General features: G+C 38.9%; 6 protein-coding genes across 9 annotated transcripts; 3 read left to right on the top strand and 3 right to left on the bottom strand.

Moving 5' to 3' along the window:
- Nucleotides 1–109: 109 nt before the first annotated feature.
- Or60 (odorant receptor 60) lies at nucleotides 110–2,898 on the bottom strand. Of its 2 annotated transcripts, none has more exons than XM_031930278.1 (4): nucleotides 2,810–2,898; nucleotides 1,024–1,361; nucleotides 583–965; nucleotides 110–518 (listed from the first exon to the last, which is right to left on the bottom strand). In XM_031930278.1, the coding sequence occupies exons 2-4, from the start codon at nucleotides 1,353–1,355 to the stop codon at nucleotides 178–180; spliced, it is 1,056 nt and encodes a 351-aa protein (XP_031786138.1). In that variant the 5' UTR covers nucleotides 1,356–1,361; nucleotides 2,810–2,898; the 3' UTR covers nucleotides 110–177. The 2 variants fall into 2 exon arrangements, with proteins under 2 accessions (XP_031786138.1, NP_001177501.1); NM_001190572.1 differs by lacking the exon at nucleotides 2,810–2,898 and adding an exon at nucleotides 1,440–1,616 and having other exon boundaries at nucleotides 178–518.
- A 1,123-nt stretch (nucleotides 2,899–4,021) lies between these two features.
- On the top strand, nucleotides 4,022–5,425 carry Or61 (odorant receptor 61). Its single transcript, NM_001190573.1, has 4 exons — nucleotides 4,022–4,153; nucleotides 4,228–4,455; nucleotides 4,519–5,005; nucleotides 5,064–5,425. Exons 1-4 carry the CDS (start codon nucleotides 4,022–4,024, stop codon nucleotides 5,423–5,425), a joined length of 1,209 nt encoding a protein of 402 aa, NP_001177502.1.
- Nucleotides 5,426–5,473: 48 nt separating this feature from the next.
- LOC100123135 (venom metalloproteinase 2) lies at nucleotides 5,474–7,549 on the bottom strand. The gene is made up of 11 exons (XM_001606696.5): nucleotides 7,387–7,549; nucleotides 7,191–7,322; nucleotides 7,040–7,129; nucleotides 6,857–6,965; nucleotides 6,679–6,796; nucleotides 6,479–6,608; nucleotides 6,135–6,283; nucleotides 6,015–6,067; nucleotides 5,837–5,945; nucleotides 5,622–5,774; nucleotides 5,474–5,552 (listed from the first exon to the last, which is right to left on the bottom strand). The coding sequence occupies exons 1-11, from the start codon at nucleotides 7,456–7,458 to the stop codon at nucleotides 5,507–5,509; spliced, it is 1,161 nt and encodes a 386-aa protein (XP_001606746.2). The 5' UTR covers nucleotides 7,459–7,549; the 3' UTR covers nucleotides 5,474–5,506.
- A 321-nt stretch (nucleotides 7,550–7,870) lies between these two features.
- LOC100123145 (probable 28S ribosomal protein S10, mitochondrial) lies at nucleotides 7,871–8,896 on the top strand. The gene is made up of 4 exons (XM_001606704.6): nucleotides 7,871–8,041; nucleotides 8,175–8,267; nucleotides 8,340–8,473; nucleotides 8,541–8,896. The coding sequence occupies exons 1-4, from the start codon at nucleotides 8,018–8,020 to the stop codon at nucleotides 8,842–8,844; spliced, it is 555 nt and encodes a 184-aa protein (XP_001606754.1). The 5' UTR covers nucleotides 7,871–8,017; the 3' UTR covers nucleotides 8,845–8,896.
- LOC100123152 (WD repeat-containing and planar cell polarity effector protein fritz) lies at nucleotides 8,879–14,643 on the bottom strand. Of its 2 annotated transcripts, none has more exons than XM_031930840.2 (14): nucleotides 14,453–14,643; nucleotides 14,139–14,268; nucleotides 13,904–14,081; nucleotides 13,631–13,824; nucleotides 13,455–13,555; nucleotides 12,464–12,578; nucleotides 12,185–12,394; nucleotides 11,951–12,114; nucleotides 11,767–11,874; nucleotides 11,485–11,693; nucleotides 11,109–11,402; nucleotides 9,429–11,032; nucleotides 9,218–9,356; nucleotides 8,879–9,145 (listed from the first exon to the last, which is right to left on the bottom strand). In XM_031930840.2, exons 1-14 carry the CDS (start codon nucleotides 14,533–14,535, stop codon nucleotides 9,066–9,068), a joined length of 3,609 nt encoding a protein of 1,202 aa, XP_031786700.1. In that variant the 5' UTR covers nucleotides 14,536–14,643; the 3' UTR covers nucleotides 8,879–9,065. The 2 variants fall into 2 exon arrangements, with proteins under 2 accessions (XP_031786700.1, XP_008214857.1); XM_008216635.3 differs by having other exon boundaries at nucleotides 8,894–9,148.
- On the top strand, nucleotides 12,632–13,868 carry LOC103317749 (protein Flattop-like). Of its 2 annotated transcripts, none has more exons than XM_008216633.4 (3): nucleotides 12,632–12,964; nucleotides 13,039–13,171; nucleotides 13,258–13,868. In XM_008216633.4, exons 1-3 carry the CDS (start codon nucleotides 12,767–12,769, stop codon nucleotides 13,440–13,442), a joined length of 516 nt encoding a protein of 171 aa, XP_008214855.1. In that variant the 5' UTR covers nucleotides 12,632–12,766; the 3' UTR covers nucleotides 13,443–13,868. The 2 variants fall into 2 exon arrangements, with proteins under 2 accessions (XP_008214855.1, XP_008214856.1); XM_008216634.3 differs by having other exon boundaries at nucleotides 12,638–12,964; nucleotides 13,067–13,171.
- Nucleotides 14,644–14,666: the final 23 nt, after the last annotated feature.

Raw genomic sequence — 14,666 nt, 5'->3', positions numbered from 1 at the left:
GAAGAGAGAGTGTTCCATTATAGGAACTGTGGAGTTTTTGGTCGATCGATTTTTTCGTGCGGCCTTGAACTCGCGCCCTTTCGTATCGTCAAATTTAACGTTATGCATGTCGATCAAAATACTATGTTTATTTACAAAAGAATAAAAAGTACATTAGCATTTTCCAAACCGATCGATCTATGCCTGGAACATAATCCGTAAAATGGAAAAGTAGGAGAACGAAGCTTTCAGAATATTCATAAAATTTTCAATGTTCATAGCGTAAAAGTGTCCAGCCATGAAGTATATCGGCTTGTTGGCCCTCATAGTCACGAAATAGAGATCCCTCCGTAGTTTCGCCGGTAACTTATACCAGTAACTGTCGTAAACGGCGTCGAGGATCGATTCGGCCTGACTGGAGAGACGATCGCTCGCGTAGCTCAACAGATACAGCTGCAGCATCAACACATTGAAGCCTATCATCGGCCTCACGGCGTTGAATATCGAGCCCCTCTTGATCTCGATCAGCATGCGAATACCTGATAAAATTTTTTAAATTACGGTATACCGATTTATTTGATTTTCATGAACTTTCACACTAACCGAGCATCAGGTTCAATCCAGCGTTGAGCAAGAGTTGAATGACCAGCACTCCGGATACGACCTTATTCAGAGCCTTAGCCATACCTAGCAACCTAATGTGTCTGTGAACACACTCGACGATCTTGTTCTTCCATTCTCCCGGTACCTTCTCGTCTTCACCGATCTTCAACACGTCAGTCTTCAGCAACTCGATCTGACCGCACAGATGCATGGCGAGGATGAAAAATAGCACATCGCAGCCTACGTTGCCGTGAGCAGTGATCATGATCATGACGCTCTCGTAGACATACAACGATCCGTAAATCTCGTCCCGGTAGCCGGCGAACATGCAACCGGTTCTCATGGGCAGTTGCCTCGACTGCAACGTCTCCGATACGTTGGCCCTGAGTAGATATTCAATAAGCGCTATATAGTTATTAAAAAAATATTTGCTTCTATTACCAAGTTCCATTAGCCGCAGGCGGTATGAGAAAAGGCAGCGCCCCGATGATGATCAGGGTATTGGACATGTAGGCCGAGACCATCTGCAAGTAAAACACGAATCTGCCGGTTTTGGCGAACGGGATTAGGACGTCGCGAGATTTGTCGACGTCGACGGCGAGCCAGTCGTCCAGAGCAGAGACGAAGACCGTGTGGACTTTGCTCATGTGCAGACGGATCGTCACGATTTTCGACAGGGCCATCAAGGCACACGCTGTCATCATGACAAAGTCGACGGTATCGGCTACGTCCCCGCATCCCAGGTATGCAGCCGTCGCTTGAGTGCCTATCATCCATACCTGATGCGTTAACAGAAAATTTTTGTATTTATTAAAAAAACAATTTTACGAATATCCTCAACAAAAGAAAAGTATCACCTGCGACACGACAGCGTAAAAATTCCGAAATCGCGAAAACGCATCATCGCACTCAAGCGGCCAAAGTCCCAACGGCCACACAATGAACTTGTTCAACATCAACGCGAATTTCGCATCTTTGCTCCAGACGTGTTTTCCTTCCCTGGACGAACTATCCGACTGTAATACCCGTGACATTTCCTCTGGTATGATATAACAAGCAACGAAAGAGAAACACAAACTACCGCGCGAAGCTTTCGCTCTCGCTACTCAACAATTCATAAAGACGCAGCCGATACTTTTCTGGGCGTAGACGCGCGACATATCTTATTTATCCTGTCTACGTGCATTGGGTGCACCCTTTAGTTACGTCGGCTATATCTGAGCTGAGCTATTACGAATGCGCATAAGAGACGAAGAGATGCAGTGCATTATGGCGAACATTTTTAGCTTACAGAGTGCAGTGGGTAGTTTTATATTGTAGTGGAAGGCGTAGACGATTTTTTTGTCTGAGGTGTATCGATTGCTGATGGAGCTTCAGAGGATGCGTCAGTGCAGTGGATGAGTTGCGAGCGATCGAGTCGGAGGATTAGGTGATGCAGGTTGTTGCGAGGTTTGGGAATGTAAGGCTGGGTTTTGGAATACTGATTTTAGTGGAGAACTTGCAGCAAAATTATCCTATACCAGGGACGAAGTGTTATTCAAAGGAAAATCTCAAGTTAAAAGTACAAATAGGTGGGAAGTATAATCCATTTCTTTTACTGGCGTTGCATCGAAGCAGTAAGTCTCTATCCACTTTTTAAAACAAAATCAACGAAAAGATCTGTGCAATGCTCGAATATTTTACACTTTTAATCTGATTAACAATTTTCTAACAGAGAATATTTTTTGTTTGCAGCTTATGACGTATTATTCTGCCGATTATTTTTGACTACTCTGACAACAAACAACAAAAAAGAAGCCGATACTTTTCTGGGCGTAAACGCGCGACATATATCTTATTTATCCTGTGTACGTGCATTGGGTGCACCCTTTACTTACGTCGAGCAAGTCTAATGTGGTTATTATCGGTGCCGAGGCCATTACGAATGCGCATAAGAGACGAGAGAGATGCGATACATTTTTAGCTCGCTGCTGTGTAGCTGGTAGTTTTTCTTACCCCTTTGGTTGCATATGGAAGTGTGTAATATGTAAGGAGGCGTTGATGATTTTTTTTTGTGGAGGTGTATCGATTGATGATGCGATGAAGCTCCCAGTTCAGTCGAGGAGTTGAGAGAAGGTTGAGGTCGGAGCTGCAGGTGATGATGATTTCAATGTGTACCAAACAATGTGTCTTATATAAAACTACTATTATACATAACGATAATACAACAACCATGAAATCAACTTACTTGAGTACGTATTACCGTATCACATGTACCGCATTAACTTTTATTTTCATAAGGTGACACATTTTCTTAGCTGATTGGTGATAATTGCAAAATCTCATGAAGCCATAAGCAAAAGCGATATTTTGCATAAGTTGTCTCAGCGGCGCAAGGAGCATTGAGAGCGATAAATAGACGTCTGCACCTTGAATCAAACATTTTTAACAATTTTTTATTAAATTATTTTTAAAGCTACATGTTTAAATCTATTTTTCCACTCGACGATTTTAAATTATCGTCTTCAATATTATATCTGTAGATGTTTCTATATGTGTCTTCTTGAGTACTAAATGTCGCAGAAGTATAACAATGAGGCATTATTATATTTAGGTAGGTATACATATGAAAAAATAAAAATAAAGTTTTTAACAAATCAACCTTTTTATTCATTCACTTGAATGATACGATTTCTCGAAAAAGGATCACTAATTTCAGTATAACACTATATGTTTGAAATCCAGCAGTGCGTAAGCCAAACATTCAAAAAATTTCCGTTTCACATAAATATCCACAATTGAAGCCGATTAAAACTAACTCACATTCAGAATCGACGGTTTTAATTTGTTAAAAAATAGTGTACTAATACCACATACATTACCTCTCACGACTGCCACTGCGCGCAAACTACGCAAACGCTACGATAAAACTCAAGAATAAACGTAATACGTATTCGTCAGTAAGAAGAAACAAATTAGTTAAATAATATACAACTCTTCCTAGAACGACGCTCTTTACATCTTCATTCTTCATCAGTTCCACGACATCTCAACCCTTAATTCCATCAAATATTCCTCTCGATGCACATACGGAAATAGAAACAATATCCGACAAATTTGCATTAACATAATGTCTCCTGAATCATACACCACTGCGCTAATATTTCTTTCATCCTAAACCCCACATTACGTCATCCAGCATAATGACATCGCGCTAGAAAATGTAAAAAGCAGCCTAGAGCTTCGGGAAAGCTCGAATGACTAAGTAATACCTGCGGAAAAATGACGACCATTAGATTTACTATTTATATCGGGGATAGAATATTCAAAAGCTGAGCATTTTTCGCTATACTGTATTATACTATAGCCGTTTCTTCAGTCTCTGGTATAACAATGAAGCGAAAACTTAACTCCGAAGACTTTTCTACTCGGCGAGAAAGTAGCTTAAAGTTTCTCCGTCATGGGCGGGAAATCTGAGGTAGATGAAGCTTTCGCGGTTTATCGCGCTTTTTTATGGGCCATCGGCGTTTGGCCTCTGGAGGAGAAGAGCTTCTCCCAAATTCTGCGTTACATCGTCGCGGCCGTAGTCCAGGTGACCCAATTTTCAATTTTTTTTTTTTTTTGCTTGTGGCGATCTGGATGGAGAATGAGAACACCCTCATATAGGTAACCTTTCTGCTGCACACCTTCACGGAAATACTGCTGAACAATGGCAAGGTCTCGGATATGGTGGACGTATTTTTCTTCTCATCGGCGGCGTTTCTCACTTTCGCGAAACACACCTACTTACACTTGCACAAAGATGCGATCAGAGAGAATTTGAGATGTTACCTGGACGACTGGAGCAACACGAAGGATGAACATTTTCTTCGAATTATGAGGGAACACGTCAAGGTAAGACACGAGAGTTTTATCAATAATCCCAAGGAAAAATCGAACAATAAATCCCCGTTGAAGATCTACAAGTACCAGTTCCACATCTACAACCTCTGCGGCTACGTCGGCACGACGCTCTTCATGTGTCGCTCGATTCTGATCAACATACTGGCCAAGCGTCAGTTGGGACCAGGTGAATCTTACAACTACCAGTTCATCTGCCAGACGTCTTACCTGTCCCAGGACACCCTGGCCAAGTACTATCCCATCATCATGGCCATACAGTACATCCAGTGCATGTACTGCTGCACCAGTGGCGCCTGTACCGATTGCTTCTTCTTCGGTCTGGTGTTCCACCTTTGTGCCCAGTTCGAGATTCTGAAGATCAAGTGGGAGCGATTGGGGACCAAGGATTTCGGGGTCACTGCTGTCCACGATAGGGTGAAGGTCAACGCGCTGATCGCTAGGCACAAGGAGCTGGTCAAACTTGGAGAAAACCTGGAGTCCGGGTTCAACAACACGATTTTGGTCCAGCTGATGATCAGCATCGTACTGATTTGCATGAGTGGTGAGAATATATTTTTGATATTATTATACAATGAACCAACGATCACTTCGTTTCCCAGGGTGTAGTATCCTGGTAGCCATAATGAGGAACGACCACGTGACCATGTTGATCAGCACAAACAGCATAAGCTTCATGGTGACCGAGACCCTTATCTATGGCTACGCGAGTGACTACCTCGTGACCCAAAGCGAGAGCATAGTCCAAGCTGTCTACTCGAGCTCCTGGTACGACATGGACTCGAGTGTCAAGAAGGACATAGTTTTCGTCATGATGAGAGCGAAAATACCTCTGCACATAACCGCTGGAAAGTTTTTCTGCGTCACGAGAAACACCATCGTTCAGTTGCTGAAGACATCGGTCTCGTATCTGTCGGTGCTGAGACTCACTTTGGAGATGTCCCATCAGGAGGGTCAGCTTTGAATAATTCTGGTGAAAGAGTTTTATTTTCGATATAAATAAAAAGCCAGGTTATTGTTGTATAATTATCATTTATTGATTAATTTATTGGTGAGGATCAGTGACACAGCAGCTGAATAGATTCTCGTCCCTGAAATTCAAACTCGACTTATAGCGCAGCTGAAAAACTTTAATTCCTATAAGATTACACAAAACTCACTCCGAGAATATCTTCAAAGCTCTGACGCTGCACTCCGACCAAATTTCAACTTCTCGATTCTCGTACCTCGGCCACATCACAGTCAGCTGTTTACGACTCGTTGGGAAGCACTCGAAGGCGTTTCCCGGAACCGCGTCGTGATCTAGACCAAGTCTAAAAAAATAAACAATTTTTAGTAAAATGAGTGTATTAGTTGTGTAAAATATTTTACTCACAAGTGACCAAGTTCGTGGATGGCGCTGTGTATGCCGCTGAAAGAGCCGTCGTCGGTGGTGACCGAGAAGTAATAGTCGTCCATGCATATGGATGCGTTCCATGACACTCCTGTGATTTTACATTTGAAAAATGTATATTTACGGATAAAGCTTACTATTTTACTTAAATAATAATTACCGCTACTTCCAACACGAACTTTGTTCGGACCAACTTCGGCATATCCGCTCAATCTAAAACATATCGCATCAATGAATCGAACTATAAAATTTGAATAAATTCAAAAAGCGGTAGGTTTACCCGGTCATAGTAACGACAGCGTCGTAATCGGTAATATTGGTACTGTCGATGAAAGCTTTTTCATTTCTAGATCCGTACAAAACTTCATCTATATTGACGCTATTTCCGTCGGGCGAATTCGCGCTGACGTAGTGCAGAGCCTTATCATTCTACACATCAAAAATAAAATAAACACACTTGTTTGATTTTAATTGTTAAATTCTAATGTTGGTTCAGACGATTTTATCGATTTTGCAACAGACACTAAATTCATCCAATGCAAACAGTAGAGAGAGAGAGAGAGACGCCAGAGATTTCATAACGATATTATGAAATTCTCTACATACTTTCCGCGTCTGTTTTACCTTAGCTATTATCAATCCAGTGATTCTCACTTCGATTTGCGGTTGAGTAATGTTCCGGTATTGCAAATCAACGGCGGACCAGAAAATGCTCAGATACTTCGTGGCGTATTCGACGTCGTTGTCGAGTTTTCTATAAGGTATCGGAATGTTATTTAAAAAATCGAATTTTATTGAAAAAATCGTTGATTGTATGAACTGACTTGAAAAGCGCGTTGTCGATCACGATCAATAACTTCGGATAAAATGCGTCATTATTACTTCTGGCAACTTTGGACCTCGATTTTTTCACATTTCTAGAGACGCTGTTTTTCAAAGCATCTAGAAAAAATTATAGTTATTGCATTAATAATAAACAATAAAACAGAAAGGTATAATTACGCATTTTATAAACCCCGGAAATATCGAATTCTGGATTTTTGCTCAGAAGTTCTGCTTCGGGCTTGTCACTGATTACGTTTCTCAAAGTCCCTAAACCGAATACTCCTTCCTATACAAATAAATTGAAATTTATCGAACACTATTCAAAATTATTGCTAAAAATGGAATGTATCATATTTTTACCCAGCAGTTCGACGTGCAATTATTTTTTTCAATCAAAATGGCCTTCATCGTCTCGTCCTCGTGCAAAACGCCGTTTATTTTCGAGACGCCCTTAGAAATAAAAAAATGTAATTCCACATCATGTATTTAGACACTAAATATACTTTTTTACCTCGTAAGTGTACATCAAATCTTCGCTTTCAGTTGATTCGATCGTCCAAATGGGAACATTGTAAAAAATTTTACGATTCAGAGCTTTCACGTTGAATTCGTAGTTCTTTCCTTTATAAGGAATCGTTACACTCTGTGCCCAAAGTTAACCATTATATTTAACAAAAAAAAAAAGTTATTTTAAAAAAAAATCTTACCTCATCACACGAAATCTCATGTATTGCAAATAACACTATAATTACGCTCAAAACGATACGTAAGTCGAACATATTGCGATTTTTTAAAATGATAAATACTTTCAGCTAAACAAATATATAGCTACTTCCTATTCGGGCGCTTCGGTACGAATGACTGGGCCGATAAAAATTGCGGCATCAGACTAAATCGTGTCTTTCGTCAAACGTTATTGCTTCGTATAATATTTTACCACTGTTATCGTTATTTACTTATTATTTCACCGATTGAGTAAAAAAGCTTAAGCTTGGATTTTCGTATTAATTAATTATTATCTTATCACGCGATAGTTCAAACATAAATTGTTTGCTAATTTTTTATCATTATTTATTCCAGTGAAGAGTTTAATCGACTTTTATTATTTGGTTTTTCCACCTTCAATAGTTACATAAATTTAATTAAAAAAAAATTTTAAAATATATAGTTTTTGTTCAACTTCTCCGAAAGAGGTCGTGTCATCAGCGGCTAACATGATATGCAGTGGCTTCTACTACGGCACATCGTTCGGTTGAGGCGGTGTTCCTTTGGCCTTCAACAATCTAGAATGTTTATTTATTAACAATTAATAGATTCGTTTAACAATCCAAAGCAAACATGGCATCGCACCTCTTCAGAAGGGTAAGATTGTCAACTTTCGACAACACGTGAACGGATATTCTAACCTTACGTCGCGTTTGTTGTTGTAAACAAACGCAGGTCTCTGCATAAGTATAATTGATACACGATAACTTCAACGATTTGTTTATTGCAGTTGACAGCGTTGAAGAGTATCCCTCGAGCAAACCTGTTAAACAATGTGCCTTCGATGTCTTACAGTAAAATTTACGAACCGGATTATTTGGAGGTTAGGATTCGAATTTACTAGTGTATTTTGCTCTTGTCGCTTTACAAGCGAATTAATAGCTGTATTTTGCAGGCTTTGAAACCGAAATATCCTCTTTATCCTCCGTTAGTCGTGAGAATCAGAAGTCACGACTTTCCAATTTTGGAAAGCTATCAGAGCTGGATTCACAAAGTAGCAGAAGCTATGGACTTTGATATGGAAGACAGGTATACGACATGAAACTCGAATAATGAGCACAAAGAATAGTATTAAATACTTTCAAATGCCTTTCAGCTATCCCATGCCTGCGAGAGAGACAAAAGTCACAAGGTACAAACACAAGTCGACGGTTGTGGATGCTCAATATCTGCTGAGAATGTACGAGAGAGATTTGATGATATCTAACGTGCCTTCCATCAGATTGCCGATATTTATAAGGGTATTAGAAGCCGCTCTACCAGAAGGTGTGATCCTAGACATTGAAGAGTATTCGCAAGAAAAGGAAAATTACAGATATATACCGGACAAACAGTTGCTGGATTTGAAGCAAGAACTGGAGGACATACAAAAATCTAAGGACAATAAGTCTAAGAAATAGGTTGTTCTTTTTTGTTGTAACTATCGAATAAATATTTTTAAGTTTAATACAATATAAAATTTTATTTATGTCTCATATAAAAGTATATAAAATTATATATTTACAGAATAGCTGCTGTATAAAAAATATGTCAAAATTGCATCCATAATACTTTTCTATTATATAACAAAAACTCTGTTTAACAGAGTCCATTTGATTTCTCGCACCAATATTGCTGAATACTATAGAAGACCAAAGTGAACAACTTTGATTTTGGCAGTTTCCTCGGTTTTCAGAGATTCTTTTGCTTTATCACATTCTTCTTCTGAAAAATCGCAACGTTATTCAGAAAACCGTTCACACCGTGGATCGTATAGAAATAAGGAATACTCACTAGGCAAGGGCTGGAAATCTTTGAGATAATCGTCGTTTCCCAGACAAAGCGGCAAACTTTCGGCCAGTTCTCGTTTCGGATCCATGGGGTGCATCTGGGCGACTGTTCTTTTCTGAATAGGTCGTGGATACGTCGATCCCTACAACGATCCATTCGTAAACACATCTATTCGAGGTATAATTTAAAAAGGAACGAAAGACAATCTACTAACCGTATTAGTCGGTACCAAAATGTGCGTGACAGTGTCAGAAAACTTGACTTTCGGCTTTTCCGCAACCGGCGATGCCTGCACATCCGCAGGTGTCGTGGACGATGCGGAGGATTTATCATTTGTACAGGAATTGTTTATGACAGGCAAGGGTGGCACGTTAGATGACAATCTATGTTCCCTGCCCGCGCTTACGTTTGTACTACTTTGCGAAAACGTCAACTTAAAAGGTTTACTCTCGTACGATTTCGGCGGAATGCTGTAGCTGTTGGACTTCATGTGATTGATGTTGGAATGTAGAGTGCTTAGATTATCGCAACTATTGTGAAACGGCACGTAGTCGAGATCGTAGTCCAGTCTGTACTTGCGGGTCGATTGAAAATTGTTGTTTCTGTGGTGGTTTTGCAAAATGTTCGAGACCGAGTTCTGCTGCTGCAGCATGTTGGGAGCCGTGCGCAGAGACTTGACATGCTGAAGCTTCAGAAGTGGACTGTCCGCATCAGCCAGTCCGGGTGTGCTCCTCGAGAGAGCGTAGTTTTTCTTTGGCAAATTATGAATGTAATTGGCTAAAGAATCGGTAATGGAAGGAGGCGGTGGTGGAATGTTCAGCAAGGAATGTTTCTGCTTCGAGGTCGAATTACCAATGGTACTGCTGTCGCAAGAGTTCGAGTTGGTATCGTCGTTAGGATCCTCGGGATCGTTGAAAGACGTCGACATCAAATTGCTACCGGAATTGAAAACCGATAGCGGAGGCGGTTCACTGCACGCGACCGGTTTCACCGTTATCACCGAGTCCTCGGCTTGGACGGAATTGGTTTTCGGAGTGTCGAGTACAGTTAGCCCAGCGATTTTGGCATCGCTACCGTCGATCTCCGCACCGACGTAGGTATCGGTTTGCGAGGTAGAGTCTGGATTGGATAAAAGATTGCTAAACGACGTCGACATAACGTTGCTGCTCGTGTTGTCGATGGAAGACTGCGTTAAACTCGCCGGAACCTCGATAGACTTGGGCTCGAAAGGAATACTCGTGAGGGTAGGCGGTAGGAAATTCCCTATTTGATAGGAGTTCGTTATGTTTTCTAACGACATGCTGTTGAGAGACGATTGAGCTACGCTCGGGGTTAATTGATTAGTTACGGCTAGACTTCGGAAGGGTGATATAAGATTGTCGTAACTACGCATCGACTGAGTGTAAGTGGGATTCGTCAACGGAGCGAAAGCTCCTGGGTTGGTACCGACGTAGGGTACCGAAGTTAAATAAGCGTCGGGAATAAAATTAGGCACTGGACAGTTGTAGGAGGTTGACGGAATACTGCAATTAGGTACGTTAAAGGAAGTGGACATTAAGTTAGTTTCAGTCTTATCGATAGCTTCGTTAAACGGCGTGGACATGAAGCCACTGCTATTGTAAATCGGAGGGTAAAGAATGGGAAGAGGTGGAGCTTGGCTATTGGAGTTCTTGGAATACTTGTGTTTGGACGAGCGTTTGACGTGAACCTTTTCTTTCTTTGGAGACTCTTCGCTTTCCGTTTCGTCCGTGTAAGACTCGTCCTTTTCACTTCCTGAATCCGAACAGAGAGAGCAGGAGGGTCGCGAACACGTTGAATCTGTACAGATTGTAATAAGAAATTTAGAATCGTAAGCTAGCTTGCGAGGATTTATTTAAAATGAATGAGCACTTACGTGAGCTACTGCAGCTATTGCATCTGCTGATTATTTCTTCAGCCTTATCCTTGGCAGCAGTTGCCATTTCAGTGTCCTTCAACACGATCGCGTAAAAATGGATATCCATGAACAGATCGTGATCGTTCAGATCTATAGCCAATCGAAAGGCTTTTTCAAACAGTCTATATCTCAGGAGGTGATGAAAAAATCTTCTCGTCAAATCTCTAACTTCATCGCCGTACTCTTCTACAACCGATTGACTCATTGGTTTCACCGGGACGTGAAAACTTCCCAAAGCATTTTGTATGAGATCTAGAATATACATTTATGCAAAATTAATGAATAAATAGAATGTGCTGGAAAAATGTTATTTTATGATTTTAAAATGTATTACTTTCACGTTCTGGCGTCAGAGGCTGTTTGAATAAGTGATTTACGATTTGATTCAAAGAGTGCATACAAATGTGTGGATTCGAGTCCCAGTTCATTGCCAGCAGTAAAGAAGTTGCTTGCTGGACTTGTGATAATGCCAAATATTTTTGTACTAGTGTGTCACCTGACAAATTTTCTCCCTCAACTATTCTAATAATTGCAACAGGCCCTCTAAAATGAAAATCAAGTTATTCGTCTGCAGTTTGAATAAATTCAGCTCTGAGCTTAAAAGCGATTATTTTACCTTTCAAATAACAACAAGAAAAGTGCATCGCCGTGGTTATAGTAATCGATAAACGAATTGGATTCGCTTTTTTTGCTCCATTCTAGTCTTATTAGTGCAGGTTGTGTTCTGTTGGCAAACAAAAATTTAACATCCATACGAACCATCATTTTTTAACAATTAATTTAACGCTAAAAATTATTACCTAAAATAAGATGATAAATCAACGATGTTGGCTGGAGATATGTCTTCACTCAACATTTGACTTTTAACACAAGTTAAGGCAATGTCAAAGTGTTGCACTTGCCCTCTTTCATTAGCAATGGCAAATATGTTTCCATCGCTGTGCCAACAAGCCAAAGTAGCTATCTAATAAAGAGTATGAAATGATTAGATTTGGAAGCAAACGTTAAATAAAGAATTATAAAATATTACTAACAAAAGCTGCTTTGATACTAGTGTTGGTTCCCTTGGTGTGATCATGGAGTGTTATAGAACCATCAATACAACACAACAATAACATATCTTGATTAGGTGAAAACCTTACACAACTTGAGTGGGTTGGTAATGGTACAGAAACCACTGCTATCCTTTGCAATTTATCATTTTGTGAAACTTCGTATGTTCTCCATTCCACTGTAACTTCACCCTGAAAATAATTCGATTTAGAAATTCAAACTTAATTATATTAAGAATATCAAATAGAAAAAATGTTTACCTTTCGAGAAACTTTCTGCTCCAGTGAATGAATGACGTTATCATAATTAGTATTAAATATTATGCTCAAGGGATCAAACTCTGTTCGAAGGTAACACAACAACTCCAACTTAGCACTGGAAAAAAATTAATCATGTTTATAGTCAATACTACCTTGGTGTTCTATGGTTCCATGGTATCCATGGAAATCAACAATTGTATTTCTGATCAAGATGTAAGAATGATCTGGCTGCAGTATTGATATTAGTTACTTGTTAGCAAGTAGTATTTTGGAATTGATAAAAATTATAACAGTTTAAAAATAATGTCGCAATTTTGGCATGCGCACTGGGCTGAAGATGGTTTCAAACCAACTAGACTGCAAAATTGGGAAGTACCAAGGTGGCATGCTGAATGGCCAGACAGGCATTGCACAACAACAAAATTTGAAGCTCATAAAAATGGACGTCTTTTTGCTAGCGCTAAAAAATCTAATAACAGTAGTCCTTGGGGAAATTTTAAGGTAAGTTAAAGTTAAGTCTTAAAGTATGATAAATCTATTTTTAAAAGAATGTATAGTTAGTGGTAATGCATTAGGGAACATGGGAACTACCCTTGAAAATAGATCGCCGCACTGCTGAAGAACTTTCTAGGTCTACTGAGTATAAAAAGAAATTTTGGACTGCTCATAAGGCTAAACATCAGCGAATATGCAAAGGGATATGCACAGGTTATATATTTAAAGTCATATAGGCTTTAAACAAAATTGAGTATCCAATGAGAAGTAACTAATCTATCTTTGATATTTGAATTCAGATTCCGTTGTTACTGGAAAGAAGAATAAAGATAATGAAAATCAAAATGAAAATGAAGAGAAAAAAGAAGCACAAGTTGAAGGAACTATTGGGAAAATTAAAAATGAAGACGATAATCAAACAAATATAGATGAAAGTAATTTACCAAAGAACAAATGTAAAATTGAGAAAAAGTGCAAATTTTGAATTTTGGCTTACCCTGTAAGTCTGTAAAGATGGACATTAGCCCGATCATGTTCTTTTACTGTTGGACTCCATGGATAAACTTCATTCATAGTTGATTTCCACCATATCAAAATCTAAAAAAAAGTATTACTCTGTTATGAGTTATCACCATTAAAAAACAAAAAATTATTGAATAGAAAAAAACTCACCAAATCTTCTGTTTTATTATGCTGTATCTTTTTCTCCAATCGTCGACCACTAGGCCCACAAATATCAAATGTTGACAGTTTAGGATCCAACCTACTTATCTTATCAAAAATATTTCTTTTTGGTTTGAAGAAGCTAACCAAAGTAACTTGCGTATCGTTATAAGTACAAATTAAGTAATTCTTTGTAATAATAACTGTAAAAAAGTAAAAGAGTTAAATATATGTGTGATGAAGTGTATAGTTTGTTTCAAAAGTATGGTAAAGAAATCTTACCATCTGATAAACGATCTGGTAATTTACCAACTAAATATTTATCAAATACAATTTTTTGTATATCTCCAGAGCAAAGATTAACTTGTATGTACACCAACAAACCAGAACTAAGCATAATCTGCATGGTGTGATAATCGGTCCATTGACAGTGTATAGTAGAATGATCGTTTAATTGTTCCTGCGAAAGAAAAATATGTTATTTGTGAAATAACTTTTATGATTCATTTCATTGTACCTCTAAATATTTGACCGAGTCTTTCATCTTATTTCCTTTTTTATTCTGTGGAACATAGACCATCCCTCGCTTTTGAGCATAAGACCTCTTGCTTTCTTCGTAAACATTGTCAATTTTTTTATCGTGATAGCTGAAAATAAATTTTCAAAAATGAATAACTGTATAGCTCCGTAATATCATTTTTTTTTTTTTTTTTCATTAGAAATTGAAGGATGTAAAAAATTTAAGTAAATAAGTACAGATAGCAGTACTTCTCACTGGAATGTTAATTATGGGAAGTGGAATATATAAGCACATATGGGAATGAATTTTACCAGAAGGCACCGAAATCTGTTTCCTTAATGTTAACGTCATTGTCGAAAGTCCAAAAATTTAATTCGCCCAATAAGACGAACATTCTACAAACTAAAGAAATCAAGCGCAAATGTCAACCGATTGTCTTTGTATACAAACAATCGGGAACAAAAAAGTGTTACGTTTGAGGTTAGGTACTTCTACTACTTTAGAAAACTTCGATATATCTCGCAG

The sequence above is a fragment of the Nasonia vitripennis genome, chromosome 4, assembly GCF_009193385.2.
Source record: "Nasonia vitripennis strain AsymCx chromosome 4, Nvit_psr_1.1, whole genome shotgun sequence".
Lineage (NCBI taxonomy): Eukaryota > Metazoa > Arthropoda > Insecta > Hymenoptera > Pteromalidae > Nasonia > Nasonia vitripennis.
The sequence above is the reverse complement of the archived record's forward strand: the minus strand, read 5'-3'. Positions and strand labels throughout refer to the sequence as shown.

Bases quoted from the DNA above. Each gene is read 5' to 3' on its own strand.
- Or61 (NM_001190573.1), top strand. From the start codon at position 4,022: ATGGGCGGGAAATCTGAGGTAGATGAAGCTTTCGCGGTTTATCGCGCT. The intron at 4,154-4,227 runs GTGACCCAATTT...ACCCTCATATAG, and splicing joins TCGTCGCGGCCGTAGTCCAG to GTAACCTTTCTGCTGCACAC. The intron at 5,006-5,063 runs GTGAGAATATAT...TTCGTTTCCCAG, and splicing joins CGTACTGATTTGCATGAGTG to GGTGTAGTATCCTGGTAGCC.
- LOC100123145 (XM_001606704.6), top strand. From the start codon at position 8,018: ATGGCATCGCACCTCTTCAGAAGG. The intron at 8,268-8,339 runs GTTAGGATTCGA...TGTATTTTGCAG, and splicing joins ACGAACCGGATTATTTGGAG to GCTTTGAAACCGAAATATCC. The intron at 8,474-8,540 runs GTATACGACATG...AATGCCTTTCAG, and splicing joins GACTTTGATATGGAAGACAG to CTATCCCATGCCTGCGAGAG.
- LOC100123152 (XM_008216635.3), bottom strand. From the start codon at position 14,535: ATGTTCGTCTTATTGGGCGAATTAAATTTTTGGACTTTCGACAATGAC. The intron at 13,825-13,903 runs GTAAGATTTCTT...ACTTTTTTACAG, and splicing joins ACCAGATCGTTTATCAGATG to TTATTATTACAAAGAATTAC. The intron at 12,115-12,184 runs GTTAGTAATATT...ACTCTTTATTAG, and splicing joins CTAGTATCAAAGCAGCTTTT to ATAGCTACTTTGGCTTGTTG.
- Or60 (NM_001190572.1), bottom strand. From the start codon at position 1,616: ATGTCACGGGTATTACAGTCGGATAGTTCGTCCAGGGAAGGAAAACAC. The intron at 1,362-1,439 runs GTGATACTTTTC...TTAACGCATCAG, and splicing joins TTTACGCTGTCGTGTCGCAG to GTATGGATGATAGGCACTCA. The intron at 519-582 runs GTTAGTGTGAAA...AAATTTTATCAG, and splicing joins TGGATTGAACCTGATGCTCG to GTATTCGCATGCTGATCGAG.
- LOC103317749 (XM_008216633.4), top strand. From the start codon at position 12,767: ATGTCGCAATTTTGGCATGCGCACTGGGCTGAAGATGGTTTCAAACCA. The intron at 12,965-13,038 runs GTAAGTTAAAGT...GTAATGCATTAG, and splicing joins GTCCTTGGGGAAATTTTAAG to GGAACATGGGAACTACCCTT. The intron at 13,172-13,257 runs GTTATATATTTA...ATTTGAATTCAG, and splicing joins ATGCAAAGGGATATGCACAG to ATTCCGTTGTTACTGGAAAG.
- LOC100123135 (XM_001606696.5), bottom strand. From the start codon at position 7,458: ATGTTCGACTTACGTATCGTTTTGAGCGTAATTATAGTGTTATTTGCA. The intron at 6,609-6,678 runs GTCAGTTCATAC...GATACCTTATAG, and splicing joins ATCGACAACGCGCTTTTCAA to AAAACTCGACAACGACGTCG. The intron at 5,946-6,014 runs GTAATTATTATT...GTAAAATCACAG, and splicing joins AGTTCGTGTTGGAAGTAGCG to GAGTGTCATGGAACGCATCC.